This window comes from Equus caballus, chromosome 28, assembly GCF_041296265.1.
Source record: "Equus caballus isolate H_3958 breed thoroughbred chromosome 28, TB-T2T, whole genome shotgun sequence".
In the NCBI taxonomy this organism is placed as follows: Eukaryota; Metazoa; Chordata; class Mammalia; order Perissodactyla; family Equidae; genus Equus; species Equus caballus.
In genome coordinates this window covers 9,018,954-9,039,423 of record NC_091711.1, presented here as the reverse complement: position 1 = coordinate 9,039,423, position 20,470 = coordinate 9,018,954, and the positions used below count along the sequence as shown (strand labels likewise).

At 36.2% G+C, this 20,470-nt stretch overlaps 1 protein-coding gene across 1 annotated transcript in view; it reads right to left on the bottom strand.

The window, feature by feature from the left end:
• The window catches only part of GLIPR1L2 (GLIPR1 like 2), a 39,815-nt gene that overhangs the window by 16,456 nt on the left and 2,889 nt on the right, over window positions 1-20,470 (bottom strand). Inside the window, exons 2-3 of the mRNA XM_023631216.2 lie at window positions 11,416-11,661; window positions 9,866-9,969 (exon numbers count right to left, since the gene is read on the bottom strand). Of these exons, the coding sequence (XP_023486984.2) occupies window positions 9,866-9,969; window positions 11,416-11,661 (350 nt within the window). The remainder of the gene's footprint in view (window positions 1-9,865; window positions 9,970-11,415; window positions 11,662-20,470) is intronic.

The window sequence follows — 20,470 nt, the reverse complement described above, 5'->3', positions numbered from 1 at the left end:
AGGTCAATACTTAAATATGCTCACATCTTTCCCATTTTAAAAACAAAATAAAAACAACAGCAAAACCACCGTCAGTTCATTCCAACCTGGCATCAGTTTCCTCTTCTCCACAGAAATAGCTCTTCCTATGTTTATCAATGAACTTCTCTTTAAATTTGATATTTTTAAGTCCTTATTTTGCTTGTCTTCTTAGAATTTGAAGTTTTGGACTACTACTTCCTTCTAAAAACAGTCTTTCCCTCTTGTCGCCTATGAAACCATATTCTTCTGTTTTTTTCTCCTACCTGTCTGGCCATTCCTCTTAGGTCTTCCCTCCCACTTTATCTTCCTCTAAGTACCCTTGAATGTTGGCATGACATTCCAGAGGTCCTCTTTCTTCTCCTTTATACTTTCTCACTAGGCAATCCCATCTACTCCCATGATTTCAATTACCATACGTATTCTGGAACTCCAAATATTTGTTCTATGCTATGCCTCACTCATGAGTTTCTGACCTATATAATCACCGGCTTACTAAACATCTCAAAATAAGTATTCCACAGCCAACTCAAATTCATTATGCCCAAAATAGAACTCATCACCTTCCCTCTCAAAAGGTTTAGTGTTCCCCACTGGAGTTAAGGGCAATACCATTCATGCCTGAGTCATAAATCTGAGAATCTTCCTTCACTATTTCCTCTTTCTCATTACTTAACACAATGACCTACAAATTGTTATTTATACCTTCTAAAATGTCTTAAATACTTCTCCAATCTCAATCCAGACATCCTTTGCTGATATAAAAGTTAATAAATAAAGTAATACATGTAATATTTGTAAGTGTACAGTACACAGGAGAAAGCAGAATAGGGTAGCTTCAAAGGGGAGAAATGTCTCCATCCTCCACTTTCCATCTGTTTCCCCAAAGCTAACTTCTATTAACAGCTTCTTATGATTCCCTTCAGAAAAAGTTTTTCACAAAAATTCTCAGTACTTATATACTTGTGATAGAGATTGCTAGCCGTCAATCTAAATCTCTCTTGAAATACTCAAATAACAGTATTCTAGCTTGGCACGTTAATGCCTAGCCTCACTACATTCCTAATTTCCCTTTCCACTTAGATGTGGCCATGTGTTCCATCTTATATCCAATGGAATGGAAGCTGCAGTGAAGCATCACTTCCCACCTGGTGCTTTAGGAGATGGTCACGCTGCCAACGTGTTTCTTTCCTTTACTATGAGCTTGAGCTAGATTATATCTGTGACCTGGATTTGATCAGGCACACAAAGACCTTGTCCCCTGGGGATAGTGAAGAAACAAGATAGGAGCAGTCTGGGTTTTTGAATGACTAGTGGAGCAGAGCTACCCACTAAATTGAAATTTCCCATTTCTATCTTATTGAATCACTACATTTTCTTTCTTTTTATTGAGCTAACATTGGTTTATAACATTCTATAAATTTCAGGTGTATATTATCATATTTCAATTTCTGTGAATCACTACATTTTCTGGTAATATCAAATGCTATAACAAAAAGATGCAATCTTACTTATTATTATTCTGCATCTTACTTTTTCACCTAACAAGTGAGACCTTTCCATATTGGTACACAAAGACAGACAATAGTCTTTTCAATGGCTACATAATAATGTACAGTACATTAATTGCTCAGTTCCCTATTACTGAGTCATTGGTTTTTTGATTTCAGTTTCATGTTATTAAAACATGCTACAATATGTATCCTTGTATGTATATCTTGGCCAACTTTCATGAGGATATTAATAGTATAAAATCTTAACAAAGAGATTATAGGTTCAAAGGTATGTATATTTTAAATTTTGTTATACTACTAAATACAGAAAGATTGAACCAATTCATTGTCCCTCACACGTGAAGAATATCAATTAAGCTTTTCTATATTCTCAAATGGATGAGTGGAAAGTGGTCACTTATTTTTGTTTTTACCTAAATTACTTCAATTATAAGTGAGATCGAGTATCTTTTCATGATTGATGACCATTTTCTTTTCTTTTCAGTAAATGATCTCTGTATATCTTCTGTACATTATCCTCTTGGGTTGTTTCTCTTTTTTTCTTTTCAATGTATATGAATTCTTTGTATATTAAGGAGACTAATTCTGCCATATATTCCACAAATATATTATTTTTTCTTTGGCTATATTTATGATATTGCTTTAGCCATTAATTAGTTTTCAAATTTTATATAGTCAAATGTATACATATTTTCTGGATTTACGTTCTGCTTTGTAAGGCTCTAGGCTGTTTGCCAACATCTCTTCATTTCAGCTGGGCCCAAAGTGCAACTCTGTCTTCTTAGCACCGTGCAGCTTCTGAAATCTCTGTGCAGGTCTTCAGCCCTCAAAGCAACTCTTTCCATCTAATCCTTCCAGAAACTTGCCTTGAGATGTGCAGCTTAGGAGTTTGCCAAGGACCCACAAAAAATCTTTACACAGACTTTTGGGGGTCCTTCTTTGAAACTCCCTCTTCTTTGGATCCTGGTCCTAAATATCAGACACCTTATCATCAACAAACACTGATATATCCTTCGCACAGAAAACATACATTCTTTGCTTGGATTCTGTTTCTCTCACTATGGTTTGGAGAACACTCTCAGAGAGCAAAGCAAGGCAAATATAGGGGTCCCATTGAGTTCTTTTCTATTTGCATAGATCATAGCCCGGCATTAGTTGCACTTAATGCCTGAAAACAGTTATTTTATATGTTTTGCCTGGTCTTTATGGTTATTTTAAGCAGGAGACTAATTCTCGTAACAGCTTAATAATGTGCAGAAGCAAAGTGGATCAAATATTTACAAGTTCAAAAAAATAAAGAATTGGTAGAAGAAAATGTAGGATAATAGTATTTTGGGAAGGTTTGTCTAAGTATTACACAAACCTCAAAACCCATGAAAAAAAGTACTGATACTTTCTTCTACAATTAAAAAATATAACTCTTGAGACCAGCCCCGTGGCCGAGCAGTTAAGTCCGCGTGCTCTGCTTCAGTGGCCCAGGGTTTCGCTGGTTTGGATCCTGGGCACAGACATGGCACCACTTGTCAGGCCATGCTGAGGCGGCATGCCACAGCTAGAAGGACCCACAAGTAAAGATACACAGCCATGTACCAGGGGACTTCAGGGAGAAAAAGGAAAAATAAAATCTTGAAAACAAAATTGTTTTAAAAAATATAATTCTTTTTGGCAAAAATAAATTGGATTATAAATAAAGTCAAAAGTTAAACATCAAACTGGGAAAATATTTCCAAATTACATTACATGAAAGAGCTAATTTTCTTGCTATATAAAACTTCTACAATTGAAAAAAAATGTCCAACTTCAAAGAAAAACAGTGAATACATAGGAACAGTCAGGTCCCAGAAAATGAAGTCCAAATTTTCTGAGACCTACAAAAAGATACCCAAACTCATGCAAAACAGCAGATGAAAACTGAAAATACACTGAACTCTTAGTAGTAAACAGCAAAATGGTAGAAAATATATTATGTTAAGCAAGGAAGTTGAAAAATTGTCTCACATGTTGATGTAAAAGAAAATTTGTAATAGAAAAATGGTGTGAACATAATGAATAGATATTTAGTAATATCTATCCAAATTAAAAGTACACATGCTTTTTGACCTAGTAATTCCATGATTATGAAATCATATTACAGATACTAACTTATATGAGAATTACAAGTCCATGTGGACAATTATTGCTTATAATAAAAATAATAAAATAGCCTGAATGTCCATCAAAAGGAGAGCATTGTTTAAATAAACTTTTGCATATCCATTAAAAAAAAAAACCTGTGAAAGTCTTAAAAAGAATCTGGAAACTCTTTGTGTACTCAGATGGAAAGACTTCCAGTGCACATGATTAAGCAAAAAAAAATAAAGAATGCCACAGGAAGTGTAGTGTTCCTGTTTGAATTTTGGAAACACAAGCACACACACACATAAATAGATAAACTTTTGTATATGCACAGATATATTTTGTATATATATTTTAGGATGAAATACTGGGGAGGGTAACAGGAAGACAAGGATGGGGCCATCACTTTCTCTTGGCACCTTTGAATTTTTTATCATGAATATGTATCAAGTATTAATCATTTTATTAAAATGACCAAAAATTACAATCCATAGAAAGCAATGAGAAAGAGGCTCTATCATACAAGATCCTAAGGTCCAACAAGAATTGTAATTGGAGGAAAATATATAACTGCAAATATCTTCAATATTAAGTAGAATTAAAGATAAAGAAATGGTGTATATCTTAACCAAAACAGCAACATATCATAGTCTCTCCCCCTAAAAAATACTTGGAAGACTGAATATCTCAAAATAATGAAATAAAAAACAAAGGAATGAGAAAGGATACATAAATCCAAAAATCTTTCCCTTTGAAAGATCAATGAAATAGAATTAAATCCTCATGAGCCCCATTAAGCAAGAAAGGAAGACAAATATTCATTATTAAGAATTTCTCTACATTTTCTCTTCTAATCTCTCCTGCCTTTTTCCAGATAGGACTTGCTCTTTCAATTCCTTCCCCAACCCTCGCCTGTTCTAATATATTCTATCAGTCTCTACTCATTGATGCATTTCTTTAGCTTATAAAAATGCATCAGCAACCAAAGTTATAAAACACAGCTTTCACTCAACTCTACACACCTACCCCATTTCCTTCTCTTCATTGCCAAACATTTGTATACAGTATTCTAAATTGGCAATATTTTTCAAACTGCAAGTCATGAACCATTAATAGGTCATGAAATCAAATTCAGTGCTTTTAATATGACAACCAGTATTTTAAAATATGAGCTACATTAAACGTTGCACTTAACTATGAATAAAACATTTCATATAACATTTTCATTTTATCATACATAGTAAGGATATGTACTGTTTTGTAAATCTTTTCTTTCAGTTATATACTGCGTTTCATAATTCTAACATGCACATCTTTTCATTTTTTAACATCTCTGAAAAATCAAGACACATCTTAACATTGATGGTGACTGAGAATCATTGCTGGTTGGCCATGAATGTGACATGGATGTCACGGCTCATTTGTGAACCTGTCAGAGCTCTTCATACTGTCATCACTTCAAATGTGTTAAATGCATTGTTTGCACTTTACGTTTCGCCTGTTATTCAAAATATCTAAAATGATTACAATATGATACATAGAATCACAAATTACTATGTATGCAGAAAACCATGGAAAGATAGCAAGCTTACATATAAGAGACTGATGAAAAAATAAGTCTAAATATTATTTTAAAAATCCGCCAGCACAGTTCTAGGTTCCTTCTTAGCTCGCTAGCCTCTCTTTATACTCCTTTGCCTGAAGTGCAAATACTGTGGTGACACAGGGCTTAGTCCTAGTCTCTTCTGCTCCCTTCTCCACATGTACTTCCCCACAAGGTGACCTCCCTTAGGACTGTGACTCATTCTGCCTCAGGACTGTTATACCTGCAGACCTCACTACTTAGAACCCATCCTAGACCTCCATTCTAGCTCCTTCTCACAGCTCAATGTCTGAAACAGAAAACTTGATCTTTCCTCAAGCTCTGCTCCTCTGCAAGTCTTCCCTATCTGATTTAGTGGCATCACCATTCATCCAGTTGCTCAGACTAAAGACATAGGTATTGTCCTTTATCATTCCATTCCATTTACCGCTGAAGTCTAGTCTATCAGCAGGCATTATTAGCTCTTTCTTCAAGCTGTGTCCTGAGTCTGGCCTCTCCTTGCCATTTCCGTGCCATGGTGGGCAGAATTCACGTCGTGATTCCAGGATGGGTGTTGGCAGTGGTAGAGGGGCTTCTTCCAGCACTCATTCTGGGGCATTGCCTCATGCCATCTTGTGGCTTTGCCATCCTCTGGGACATCTGAATTCTTCACCAGATCCCAGCCAGCAGATGAGGAAAGACCAAGAGTGTGATGGATCATGTAGGAAACTTTTAAAGGCCAGGCCTGGAGGTGGCCTATATTCCAGTGGCCAAACTCAGTCACACGGCCCTACCAAACTTCCAGGGAGGCTGTCTGCTCAAGAGGTAAAGAAAATGGTATTACCTGCCAGACTGTATTTTCTTAATTATTAAATAAAGAAAAATTTCTTTACTACATACTTTTGGACACTATAATTTATTTCTTTTAAGGGTCTAGCCCCAGAGTCAAGTCATTTTCCTCAATCCCAGATCTCTTACCTTCTCCAGTGGCCTCTTTTTCCCCCTAATACACATCTTTCATGCATCAAAGCTGACTGCTTCTGAATCTGTACCCAGGCTAATAGCTTCTATGATCTCAAATCTACTTTTACAACAGCTCCTTCCTATTTAAAATATGGATATGTGTATATATTTGGTTAATGTTGCCCCCTCCTTTTTTTAAGTATTTCTTTCCCAACAGATTACAAGTGTTTTCTGGATAGACATCATGTAAAAACTGTGGACTTGCATGCCTAGTCAGTTTTTGGTGCACCTATTACAAACTTATATTTAATTAAAAAAAAGGTCCTGCAGTCACTGCAGATGAAACATGTCTAAAAATAAACAAATCCTTTTTCCTCCACCCTACATCTTTTCCTAGCTCAGTTAACAAAACTATATTATCACTTAAGCTTAAATTCTCATGATCATCTTTGATTGTACACTCTCCAGTAACTAAGTTCAAGGCTAATCTAATAATACTGTTTTGTTTTTCTTAGAAATGTATGAGTCTTTATTTTTGAGACTGAAAAATAATCACTAGAAAATGATGTCGGTAAACATTGCTTTAGTTCACTTTTTCTGATATATTATAAGCTATCTTAATCTTTACATGGGCATCTTTATGGATTAAGAACATTTTCTTTTATTTATTATTTCTGTTCCATTAATTTTTCTCTATTCTTTAGGAGTACCAATTTGTAGATTTATCTGTCCTATATGATTCCTATTTTTGTTCATATATATTTTGATTTCTACTCCTCTTCTTTGTGTTCTGAGAATTTTTCTAAGGTTGTTGTTAACTCATATTTTCTCTATGGCCAATTCTGTTTTTATTCTTCCATTCTGTGTTAGTCTCCTGTGGCTACTTTAACAAATTACCACAAACTGGGTGGTTTAAAACAACAAAAATTTACTCTCAGTTCTGGAGGGCTGAAGTCCAAAATCAAGATGTTGGCAGGACTGTGCTCTCTCCAAGGGCTCAGGGGGAGAATTCCGTGACTCTTTCAGCTTCTAGTGGCCCCAGGAGGCCCTTGCTTTGTGGGTCTGTCACTTCACCTCTTCCTCCGTGGTCAGGTTGCATCCTCCTCTCCTGTGTGTCCAGTGCTCAATCTCCCTCTCTCCTGTGAGAACACATGTGGAGGCTGTGCTCCCCCCTCAACATCCTCATCTCAATCACGTCTTTTGTCATATAAGGCAGTATTCACTCTTGCCATCTAAGTTACCATTCACAGGTTTTGTGAAGTAAGACCTGAATATATCTTTTAGGGGGCCGCCATTCAGCCTACTACACATTCCAATTTTCAATTTGGCTCTCTTATTTTCATTTCTACTCAGTATTTCATAATACTATGATGGATTGATTTTTCTACCAACTATTCTTAAGAAAGATAGCTATGACTGCCTATTTTGAGTATATATCAAATAAGGCTTGGACTGACTTAATATGTTCCAACATAGATCCTTCACAGGTAGACTTGCCAATATTTATATCAAAGGAAAAATGGGTGATAGAAATTTCAACAGGAGGGTGGAAAGAAGAGTAATGCTAACAACTGGCAGCTTCATCTTACCACTACAGTCACCAAGGGATACCCTTGCAGCCACTACTGTTATTCAGGGTACCAAATACCTTCAACCGTCACCTCTCCTTCCTCATTTTTTTCATTCTTTCAGAAGCATCTCATACAGTTAACCACTCTGTTCTTCACTTGGCTTCACTTTCTTACCAGCACTGCTTTGGTTTCCCTCTTACCTTGTTAGCCTCTCTTCATTCTCCTTTGGTCAAACATTGTAGTGCTCTCGCACTTAGTGCTTAAATTAAGTTTCCATATGCACTCTCTGGGACGGTGATCTCATTCAAGACTATGACTCATGTCCACCTCAGGGCCCAGCAGTTCCTTCTACTTAGAAACCTATCCCAGACCTCCATAGAGCTAATTCCTCCTCATGATTAATTTACATTTCCCACATTTGTATTTCTACCTAGTGTCCAAACACAAAACACATCTCCTTAGGATCCTCAAAAAATTAAAAATAGAACTACCATATGATCTAGCAATTCCACTTCTGGGAATACATCCAAAGGAAATAAAAACACTAACTTGAAAAGATATCTGTACCCTGTTCATAGCAGCATTATTCACAATAGCCAAAACACAGAAACAACCTAAGTGTCCATCAATGGACGAATGGATAAAGAAGTTGTGGTATATATATAATGGAATATTATTCATCCATAAAAAATGAGGAAATTCTACCATTTGCGACAACATGGATGGACCTTGAAAGCATCATGCTAAGTGAAATAAGTCAGACAGAGAAAGACAAATATTGTATGATCTCATTTATACGTGAAATCTAAAAAAAAAAAAACAACGAAACTCATGTCCATTCTTAATACAACAGCAAGAGTAACCATTTCTTTAAGTGTTCTTTTTGAAACATAGATGAGATGATGTCACTCACTTGCTTAAGACTTTCCCATGGCTCTGCCATTACTTAGAATAAATTCCAAAATCTTTAACGTCGTCTATGGTATTCCATTTTGTGTAGCTGTCACCTAACTCTCTACCTCAACTCCTACCTCTAAGCACATTATTCATTTCTCAAACATGCTAAACTCGTTCAAGCTCAGAGATTTTATACGTGCTCTTACTTCTACCTGAAATACTCTTTAGCAATCTTATTGTTTGACTTTCAACTCAAATGCCACCTCCTTTTGCAACCACCTTATCTATATTCCCTACTAGTTATTCCCTTTTCGCTTATCTTGATTTTTTATGGTATATTTTATCATCTAATTAAATATTACTTATGTATCTATTCACTTATTCATTGTTTGCCTTCCTTCCAAGACTATAAATCAAATATGGTCAGTCGTTTTTGGTCTTGTTAGTAGATAGATCAGAGCCTTGGACATATGTGCTGAGTGCATAAATGAAGACTAGTGCCCCAGAGGAACCTCTTCCCTCCTCTGCACAAGTGTCCAGTCCTCTGAATTTTCAATACCAATCAGTAGTTAACTTTCAAAACTTCCTCCATGTAATTGATATGACCCCAATGCTTCCAGTCTGTGGGAATGAAAGGAAGCCTAAAAAGTTTTGCAAAGACTCCACATCCCAAACTTGTTTCACATGCCTGTCCGAATTCAGCAAAGCTTCCCATCAGGAAAGGGCCTTCTGAGTCTAATCTGACTTACATCATAGTTCTGTTGTTTCTCCCATCTCAGAGCATATAACCAGTAATCAGTAATCTTTTTTTTTTTTTCTTTTTGGAGTAGTTCCAGAAGCATTTTATTTGACAGAAACTCCTTCTCAATCCTAGCATGTAGTCAGTTTTTACTGTTTACTTGACATGTTGATTACCATATTTTCTCTTAGGTGGACATTTTAATAATATTACTTAGAGTATCATATTGACCTGAAAGAATACTTGAGACTTTCCAACAGAGCTCTCCAGAGATGGCAGCTATTTTGGAAGGTAGTTATTTCCTATCATAGAAAGATATTCAGGTATAAGGTAAATAATCACCAGGTAAGTAAGTGGAAAGAATTCACAAAGACATTTAGAAGAATATATTGAAAGTTAGGAAAACTTAACCTTGAAAAATTCCCAATTTATCTTTACATTATTTTTAAAATTTAAAGTAGCTTACCCTGGTGCATAGTTGCATATGAAAATTGCCGCATGTCTGATAGGTCCAATTCTTGAACATGGAGTAACAGCACAACCAACTTTGTAAGATCTGTCCCAAACAAGCTAAAATAAAATTTTCAAAAAATCGTAAAATTTAATTCTAAACATTTACTCTGCCATGTTATAAACAATAATATATTCAATTCACATTGAACCTTTAACCAAATAATTCAAGGAATATGAACTACTCTTCATTTAAATGCAGGGAGAGAATTATCACGGACTTAGGGACGCACTTCCAAACTATTTAGAGATATGCTTTGATAGGTTTGCTACCAACTGTATTCTTAGGACAAAGAGTTTGATAAATGCTGATCCAGAGTAATGTTTTAGAGCCAAAGGAAGGCACACTTGCTGAATCAATTTTCAACCTCTTCTTGAATCCAAGAGTTCTACGTTCTTGACAGAGAGGAAGAGGGAAAAGAGAGGAGAAAAAGTTTTCGAAGAATGGAAGTTGTGAAGGGAGAAAAAGAGGGACAATAAGATTACAGAAAGGAAGGAAAAGCGATATAAGAGTAGAGAGCCATTGTGGTCAGCATTTCTCTTTTCTTTTGTTGAGGAAATTCTATTATAAAATAAAACAAATAAATAAATAAATTTTATTTAATGATTTTTTAATTCTATGTAAATTATTTATTGAATAAATTTTCTCTTTTTATTTGGTATGAGCAAGATAATGGAGAACCACCATAACTTTCTAGAGGAAAAAAGAACTGATCAAAATTTTTTTGGAAATATGATTCATTTGATGGAACAGAAAAACAGGAGTTCAACATGAAAAAAATTCCAAGATTTTAAGTTCTACATAAAACATGACATCAGAGTCTACTGATTGGAAAATGATCGTTTTTTGAATAAGCTTGGAAGTTTATTCAATAATTTATTGATTCATGATACAAATAGTTATTGAAGACCCAAATAATGTCATGCTGTGGTGGTGAGACCATACGGGTGAGGAGACAAAGTCCCTGCCCTTAGTGTCACATATAAATAGAGGATCATAAAACAACAAATGCATGTACAGGAAGTAACAAGTGGTGCAGTATGCTGGAGGATGAGGTGTAAGAGTGGACTGTTAGACACGAGGCAGGGAAAAGACTATTAATTTGCACTTAAAATGTTTTAATCAATAAGTTACATGGCAGTATGTGTACTGATCTGTGCAAAAATTATCAAGTCTTTCACTTATGTTTATAGTCAATAATTTAAAAATAATTTTTATTTGCTGGTTTCTTACTTCCTTTTCCAGTGTCCATCATTTTTGGAAAAGTACCTACCATCTTTGGGCATGGAGATTACATTTATATATTTAAGGAATGTTTTACTGTATGGTTCACATAATAGATGGAAGCACAGACATCTTGAAGACCTAGGACTGATTAGAATTGTGATTCTATTAGAAGTAATCATTTTACCATTTGGGTTTATCTATAGAACTGAAACATAATAAAAACTTAGTAGTAATGCAACTAAGGAATCTACTGAATTATTAATATAAAAATCAGATACCTGTATGTAATGAGAACAGTCATCCAAGCAACTGTCATTTTCAAAATGGTACTTCTTCCTCTCTGCATACCAACTTCTGATAGCAATACTCGCGGTAAATTCGTTTTCAGGGCCAACCCACATATTTTCACCAATACCATTAAATTTAGGATGGGCCATTCTCAGTTCTTCTAAATGAGTATTAGGCTCAAACACACATTTTTTCCCCCATGCTCTAGCAGTCCGTGACAAAGCTACATCCCAAGTCTGAAAAAAAACGCAAAAAGCAAAGTAAACAAAACAACAATAATAAGGTTTTTTTGTACTCTACATTATTTCCCTTGAGTTCTCATCATTAGATTTAGGGAAAATAATTCTAATGTTGTGCTTATAGGTCTTGACTGTGGAACTTATATGGGGGAAAAGTTTTCTGAGATAATCATAAATGAAATGACTATTTCCTGAGACAAGGTCTATGCACATACTTGTAATTAAAAAATCAGATTGTTAGATGATGCAAATGATTATGATACCCTTACATGGAGACTGTTCAGAATATGTATTTTTAACCTCATTTCTTTTATACACAGTAATACAATAATTTAAAATATTCATCTAAGAACTATTTATTGAGCACTGACTATACGCAAACTATTGTATTGTGAGGAATAAAATATAAAGCCAGGCATAAATTTCATCCTCTGGTTGCTTACTGTTAGGAGAACCACCTGGGATATATACACAATTTTAACACATAGTAGCAGTTGGTAAATGTTATAAAAGAGGCACATGTAAAGTTTTACGGATGCTCCCAGAAATGTGAGAAAATATCACAAGATGGTGCTCCTTGGTTATGGACAAGAGCGAAAACAACACACGTAGAAAAAGCAACAAAATAGTTGTAAAACAAAAATGCTAAGTATGTATGTTATAGTATATTTGAAAGTAAACATTTCTGAAAACCAATACTAAGATTTCCCCAGAGTTTCTTAATTTCATTGATTATACACAAATACAACATATGAAATATATTATAAAAAATACATCAGGACTTTGGAATATCGTACACACACATATTTCCCTCCCCATGGTAAAGATTCCTAAAAAAATTGTTTATGTATACATTGCTCTATCTCTGTATACATTCAAATACACACACATTCAAATATAAGATGTAAGTGTGGATGTTTTAGATGAGCAATTGTGATTTTTTTTTCCTTGCACAATTGTAATCATACCATACATAGTATTATTGGCCTGCAACTTGCAATTTTCATTTAGAGAGACTGTTCCAAATTAGTACAACTAGATCTAACTAATTTTTACAAACTCTACACAGTATTCCATAGTATGGATAGAATATGATACATGTTACCATTCCATTATTAATAGCCTTTTAGATTGTTTGAACCATTTGCAAACAATGCTCCACGGACCATCCTTCTACTGCCTTATTTTGCATAGTGTTTACACACCACACGCTTACAATGTACCAGTCACTATTCTAAGTGTTTTTAATGCATTATTTCACTTAATGTTTACAATTACCCTATGAGGTATGCATTATTATTACTGTCTCTGTTTCCCAAAGGAAGCAACTAAAACACAAAGAACTTACATAGTTTACTTATAACTACTTACAGCCAGTAAAACGTGGACCCTGGATTTACACCCAGGAAGCCTAACTCTCAACTTTCACTGCTTCCCATGACGGTGTGCAAATAAGTCACGATAGTTACAAATACCGTTGCTCAACCTTGAATAAAATTACAGTTGAAAACAAAGGCTGAAGTTTCTTTTTTTAATTATATAATACAGTGTTACCAACTACAGTCACCAAGTTTTACATTAGCTCCTCAGACCTTATTCATTTTTAAGTCTGTACCCTTTTACCAACCACTTTCCATTTCCCCCACTCTCTAGCCCCTGACAAGCACTTTTCTATTCTCTGCTCCTATGAGTTTGACTTCTTTTTTGTATTTCCCATATAAATTAGACTATGCAGTATTTGTCTTTTTCTGCCTGACATTTCAATCAGCAGAATGCTCTCAAACCCCATCCAAGTTGTCACAAATGGCAGGATTTCCTTCTTTCTCATGGCTGAATACTATTCCATTGTACATATACGCTACATCTTCTTTATCCCTTCATCTGTTGATGGAAACAGGTTGTTTCCATGTCTTGGCTATTATGAATAATGCTGCAGTGAACATGGGTGTGTGTACACATAGCTGTTGGATTCTCTGTTCTCACTTCTATCACGTAAATACCCAGAACAGGAATTGCTGGAACAAATGGAAATTCTATAATTTTTTGAAGAACTGCCATTCTGTTTTTCAGTATCTGCACCATTTTACGTTCCCACCAGCAAGGCACAAGTGTTTCAATCTCTCCACATCCCCAACACATTATTTTCTGCTTTTTGATATAGCCATCTTAATGGGTGTGAAGTGGTATGTCATTATGGTCTTGATTAGCATTTTCCTAATGATTAGTTATGTTGAGCATCTCTTCAGGTGCTTATTGGCCACTGTATATCTTCTTTTGAGAAATGTCTATTCAAGTCCTTTACCCATTTTTTTATTATTATTACTTTATTGTGGTAACACTGGTTTATAACATCATATAAATTTCAGTTGTACATCATTATATTTAGATTCCTGTGGAGATTACATCATGTTCACCACCCAAAGACTAATCACAATACATCACCACACACATGTGCCACACACCATTTTGCCCTCTTCCCTCCACCCAACCCCTCTGGTAACCACTAATTCAGTCTCTGTTTCTATGTGTTTCTTTCTCATCGTTTTTATCTTCTACTTAGTGAGTGAGATCATACAGTACTTGACTTTCTCCCTCTGACTTATTTCACTTGCATAACACCCTCAAGGTTCATCCATGTTTTCACAAATGGCCAGATTTCGTCATTTCCTGTGGCTGAGTAGTATTCCATTGTGCATATACCACATCTTCTTTATCCATTTATGCCTTGATGGACACCTATGTTGCTGCCAAGTCTTGGCTATTGTGAATAACGCTGGGATGAACAGAGTGATGCATGTATCTTTACGCATTTGTGTTTTCATGTTCTTGGGATAAATACCCAGCAGTGGAATAGCTGGATCATATGGCAGTTCTATTAATTTTTTGAGGAATCCCCATACTGTTTTTTTTTAATTTTTTATTGAGATAATGGTAAGTTACAATCATGTGAAATTTCAGTTGTACATTATTGTTTGTCAGTCATGTTGTAGTTGCACCCCTTCATACTTTGCACCCACCCCCCACCCCACCTTTCCCCTGGTAGCCACTAATCTGTCCTCTTTGTCTACATGTTTAAATTCCTCATATGAGTGGAGTCATACAGAGATTGTCCTCCTCTATCTGGCTTATTTCACTTAACATAATTCCCTCAAGGTCCATGCATGTTGTTGCAAATGGGATGATTTTGTTCTTTTTTACAGCTGAGTAGTATTCCATTATATATATATATACCACATCTTCTTTATCCAATCATCTGTTGATAGGCACTTAGGTTGCTTCCACGTCTTGGCTATTGTAAATAATGCTGCAATGAACATTGGGGTGCATAGGACTTTTGGAATTGCTGACTTCAAGCTCTTTGGATAGATACCAAGTAGTAGGATAGCTGGGTCGTATGGTAGTTCTATTTTTAATTTTTTGAGGAATCTCCATACTGTTTTCCATAGTGGCTACACCAGTTTGCATTCCCATCATCAGTCTATGAGAGTTCCTTTTTCTCCACAACCTCTCCAACATTTGTTACTATTAGTTTTAGATATTTTTGTCATTCTAATGGGTGTAAGGTGATATCTTAGTGTAGTTTTGATTTGCATTTCCCTGGTGATCAGCGACGATGAACATCTTTTCACGTGCCTATTGGCCATCCATATATCTTCTTTGGAGAAATGTCTGTTCGTGTCTTCTGCCCATTTTTTGATCGGGTTGTTTGATTTTTTGTTGGTGAGTTGTGTGAGTTCTTTATATATTATGGATATTAAGCCTTTGTTGGAGGTATGACTTGCAAATATTTTTTCCCCAGTTAGTGGGTTGTTTTTTTGTTTCAATCCTGTTTTCATTTGCCTTGAAGAAGTTTTTTAGTCTGATGAAGTCCCATTTGTTTATTCTTTCTATTGTTTCCCTTTTCTGGGAAGACACGGTGTCCGAAAAGATCCTTTTAATACTGATGTCAAAGAGTGTACTGCCTACACTTTCTTTTAGAAGCCTTATGGTTTCAGGTCTTTCCTTTAGGTCTTTGATCCATTTTGAGTTTATTTTGGTGGATGGTGAGAAAGAAAGGTCAATTTTCATTCTTTTACATGTGGCTTTCCAGTTTTACCAGCACCATTTGTTGAAAAGACTTTCTTTTCTCCACTGTAGGCCCTCAGCTCCTTTGTTGAAGATTAGCTGTGCATACATGTGTGGTTTCATTTCTGGGCTTTCAATTCTGTTCCATTGATCTGTGCACCTGTTTTTGTACCAGTACCATGCTGTTTTGATTACTGTAGCTTTGTAGTATGTTTTGAAGTCAGGGATTGTGATGCCTCCAGTTTTGTTCTTTTTTCTCAGGATTGCTTTAGCAATTCGGGGTCTTTTGTTGCCCCATATGAATTTTAGGACTCTTTGTTCTAATTCTGTAAAGAATGTCCTTGGGATTCTGATTGGGATAGCATTGAATCTCTAGATTGCTTTAGGTAGAATGAACATCTTAACTATGCTTATTCTTCCAATCCATGTACATGGGATGTCTTTCCATCTCTTTATGTCGTCATCCATTTCTTTCAGAAAAGACTAGTAATTTTCATTGTATAGGTCTTTCACTTCCTTAGTTAAATTCACCCCAAGGTATTTTATTCTTTTTGTTGCAGTTGTGAATGGTATTGTCTTCTTGTGTTCTTTTTCTGTTAGTTCATTACTAGGGTATAGAAATGCTATTGATTTATGCAAGTTGATTTTATACCCTGCAACTTTGCTGTAGTTGTTGATTACTTCTAAGAGTTTTCCAATGGATTCTTTGGAGTTTTCTATATATAGGATCACGTCATCTGCAAACAGCAAGAGTTTCACTTCTTCCCTCCCTATCTGGATTCCTTTTAATCCTTTTTCTTGCTTAATTGCTCTGGCCAGGACCTCCAGTATTATGTTAAATAAGAGTGGTGATAGAGGGCATCCTTGTCTCGTTCCTGTCTTCAGGGGAATGGTGCTCAGTTTTTGCCCACTGAGTATGATGTTGGCTGTGGGTTTGTCATATATGGCCTTTATTTTGTTGAGGTAGTTCCCTTCTGTGCCCATTTTTTTCAGAGTTTTTATCATAAATGGCTGTTGGATCTTGTCAAATGCCTTCTCTGCATCTACTGAGATGATGATGTGGTTTTTATTCCTCAGTTTGTTGATGTGGTGTATCACGTTGATTGATTTGCGGATGTTGAACCATCCCTGTGCCCCTGGTATGAATCCCACTTGATCATGATGTATGATCCTTTTGATGAATTGTTGAATTTGGGTTGCCAAAATTTTGTTGAGAATTTTTGCATCTATGTTCACCAGTGATATTGGCCTGTAGTTCTCTTTTTTCGTGCTGTCCTTGTCAGGCTTTGGTATCAGCATGATGTTGGCCTTGTAGAATGTGTTAGGCAGTGTTCCATCAACCCTAATTTTTTGGAATAGCTTGGAAAGGACAGGTATTAAATCCTTTCTGAAAGTTTGGTAGCATTCCCCAGGAAAGCCATCTGGTCCTGGGGTTTTATTCTTTGGGATGCTTTTGATTGCTGTTTCAATCTCTTTCCTTGTGATTGGTCTGTTCAAATTGTCTGTCTCTTCTTGAGTGAGCTTTGGGAGATTGTAGGAGTCCAAGAATTTATCCATTTCCTCTAGGTTATCCATTTTGTTGGCATAGAGTTTTCTGTAGTATTCTCTTATAATCCATCATATTTCTGTGGAGTCTATTGTTACTTCTCCTCCTTTATTTCTGATTTTGTTTATTTGAGCTTTCTCCCTTTTTTTCTTTGTAAGTCTGGCTAGTGGTTTGTCAATTTTATTTATCTTCTCAAACAACCAGCTCTCTGTTTCATTGTTCCTTTCTACTGCCTTTTTTTGTTTCAATAGCATTTATTTCTGCTCTGATTTTTATTATTTGTCTCCTTCTGCTGACTTTGGGCTTTGTTAGTTCTTCTTTCTCTAATTCAATTAGATGTAATTTAAGGTTGCTTATTTGGGATTTTTCTTGTTTGTTAAGATGTACCTGTATTGCGATTAATTTACCTCTTAATACAGCTTTTGCTGTATCTCATATGAGTTGATATGGCATGCTATCATTTTCATTTGTCTCCAGGTATTTTTTTATTTCTTCTTTAATTTCTTCAATGGTCCATTGCTTGTTCAATAGCGTATTGTTTAGTCTCCACATCCTTATGCATTTCTCAGCTTTGTCCTTGTAATTAATTTCTAGCTTTATAGCATTATGATCGGATAAGATGCTTGTTATTATTTCAATTATTTTAAATTTGTAGATGCTTGCCTTGTTTCCCAACACATGGTGTATCCTTGAGAATGTTCCATGCGCACTTGAGAAGAATGTGTATTCTCCTGTTTTTGGATGAAGTGTTCCATATATGTCTATTAAGTCCAATTGTTTTAGCTTTTCATTTAGCTCCACTGTTTCCTTGTTGATTTTCTGTCCGGATGATCTGTCCATAGATGTGAGTGGGGTGTTGAGGTCCCCTACTATTATTGTGTTATTTTAGTATCTTCTTTTAGGTTTATTAATAGTTGCTTTATGAACTTTGGTGCTCCTGTGTTGGGTGCATAGATATTTTTAAGTGTTATTTCTTCTTGATGAAATAACCCTTTGATCATTATATAATGTCCCTCTGTGTCTCTCTTTACCTGCCTTATTTTGAAATCTGTTTTGTCTGATATGAGTATTGCTACACCTGGTTTCTTTTGTTTGCTATTAGCTTGGACTATTGTCTTCCACCCCTTCACTCTGAGCCTGTGTTTGTGCTTGGAGCTGAGGTGTGTTTCCTTGAGGCAACAAATTGTTGGATCTTGTTCTTTAATCCATTTTGCCACTCTGTGTCCTTTTATTGTGGAGTTCAATCCGTTTACATTGAGGGTGAGTATTGATGCACGAGGGCTTAATGCTGTCATTCTGTTGCTCGTTATCCGGTTTTCCTGCGTTACCTTTTTTCCTCATCCTCTGTGTTTTAGCCTACCCATTGACTTCTGCAATTTCTTATGCTGGGTTTCCTAGATTTTTCCTTATTTATGTTTTGTGTCTCTGTTCTGTTTTTTAGTTTAGTGGCAACCCTGAAGTTTGTATTCAGAATCCTGTGTATAATATAGTCCATTTTCTGGTGGTCTCTTACTTACTTGGCCTAGACTGATTTAGACCCTTTCCTCTTCCTCTCCTAAATTATTATTTTTATCTCTTATTCCAATTCGTGTTGTGAGTTTGTGGTTAGAGTGATAAGATCGTCTTTGCTTTGGTAGTTTCCTTCCCTTTATCCTAATGCTATAGTTGAACATTTGCTATCCTATTCTGATTCTATCTATTTGTCTCCCTACTCTGTGATTTGTGACCCCTTTCTCCCTTTTTTTCTTTTTTCAGGTATGAGAGACTTCTTGGGGATTTCTTGTAGTGGAGGTGTTTTGGATACAAAGTCCCTTAGCTTTTGTTTGTCTGGAAAAGATTTAACTTCTCCCTCATATCTGAAGGATATTTTTGCTGGATAGAGTATTCTTGGCTGTAGCTTTTCATCCTTCAAAGTTTTGAATATGTCATTCCATTCTCTCCTAGCTGGTAAGGTTTCTGTTCAGAAATTTGCTGAAAGTCTGATAGGAGTTCCTTTGTAGGTTATTTTCTTCTGCCTTGCTGCCCTGAGTATTCTTTCTTTGCCATTCATTTTTGCCATTTTTACTACTATATGCCTTGCAGTACGTCTCTTGACATTGACAAATCTAGGAGATCTGAAAGCTTCCTCCACACACATTTCTCCCTCAATCCCTAGATTTGGGAAATTTTCTTCAATTATTTCTTTGAGGACTCCTTCTGTTCCATTTTCCTTTTCCATGCCCTCAGGAATTCTGATGATTCTTAAATTGGTTCTCCTCTTTGAATCCACTATCTCTTGGAGATTTTTCTCATTCTTATTAATTCTTAGTTCTCTTTCTTCCTCTGTCTGGAGCCATTCAGCCTGTCTATCTTCAATTATGCTAATTTTCTCCTCTATGGTGTCTACATGAGCATTCAGGGAATCTGTATTCTGATTTACCTGATCCATTGTATTTTTCATCTTTAGTATTTCTGATTTATTCTTCTTTATAGTTTCAATCTCTTTTGTGAAGTAACTCCAGCACTCGTTGACTTGTTTCTCTATATTTCCCTTTACCTCATTGAGTATTTTGATAATAGCTACTCTGAACTTATTTTCACCTAGTTTACCTATTTCCAAGTCCTCAGGACTTAATTCTGTGTTTTTATTGTTTTCCTTCTGGTCTGGAGCTTTTATAAATTGCTGAATGGTAGAGGAGTGGTTTTTGCACATGATGGTAGTATTCGGTTGCAGTTACAGCCTGTTGCCACTAGATGGGGGTCGAGAGCCATGCGTTCTGTGCCTTCCGCCTTCAGCCGCAATGGTGGCGTGCACCATGGGTTGGGGGAGGAGGGGCACTTTCTCTCGTGCACCAATCTGGATTCCAATCAGCTCTGGCTCTCTGATCTCCCGGGGCCCTGGCTGCATGGGGTCCCCGCACACAAAAGCTTTCCCCCGTTAGTGGGTTTCTGCTGCATGGACGGTGGAAGTCCTGGACGATCCCCAGATGCACGGCCCCTCCCCTGCTCCTTCCCTCACCCGCGGCAGCAATCCCAGTCTCTAGGGGACGGAGCGAAGTTCTCTCCTACCCCGTTCCAACTCCTCCGAAGGCAGCGCCAGCCTGTGCCCTCCATCGTTTAGCTGCTGTGGGTTTCTGACGATCTCTGTATTTTTAAAATTATTGATTGAAATTCAGTTGTTCATTTTTTGCTTGTAGTTTGGAGGGGAGAGATTCC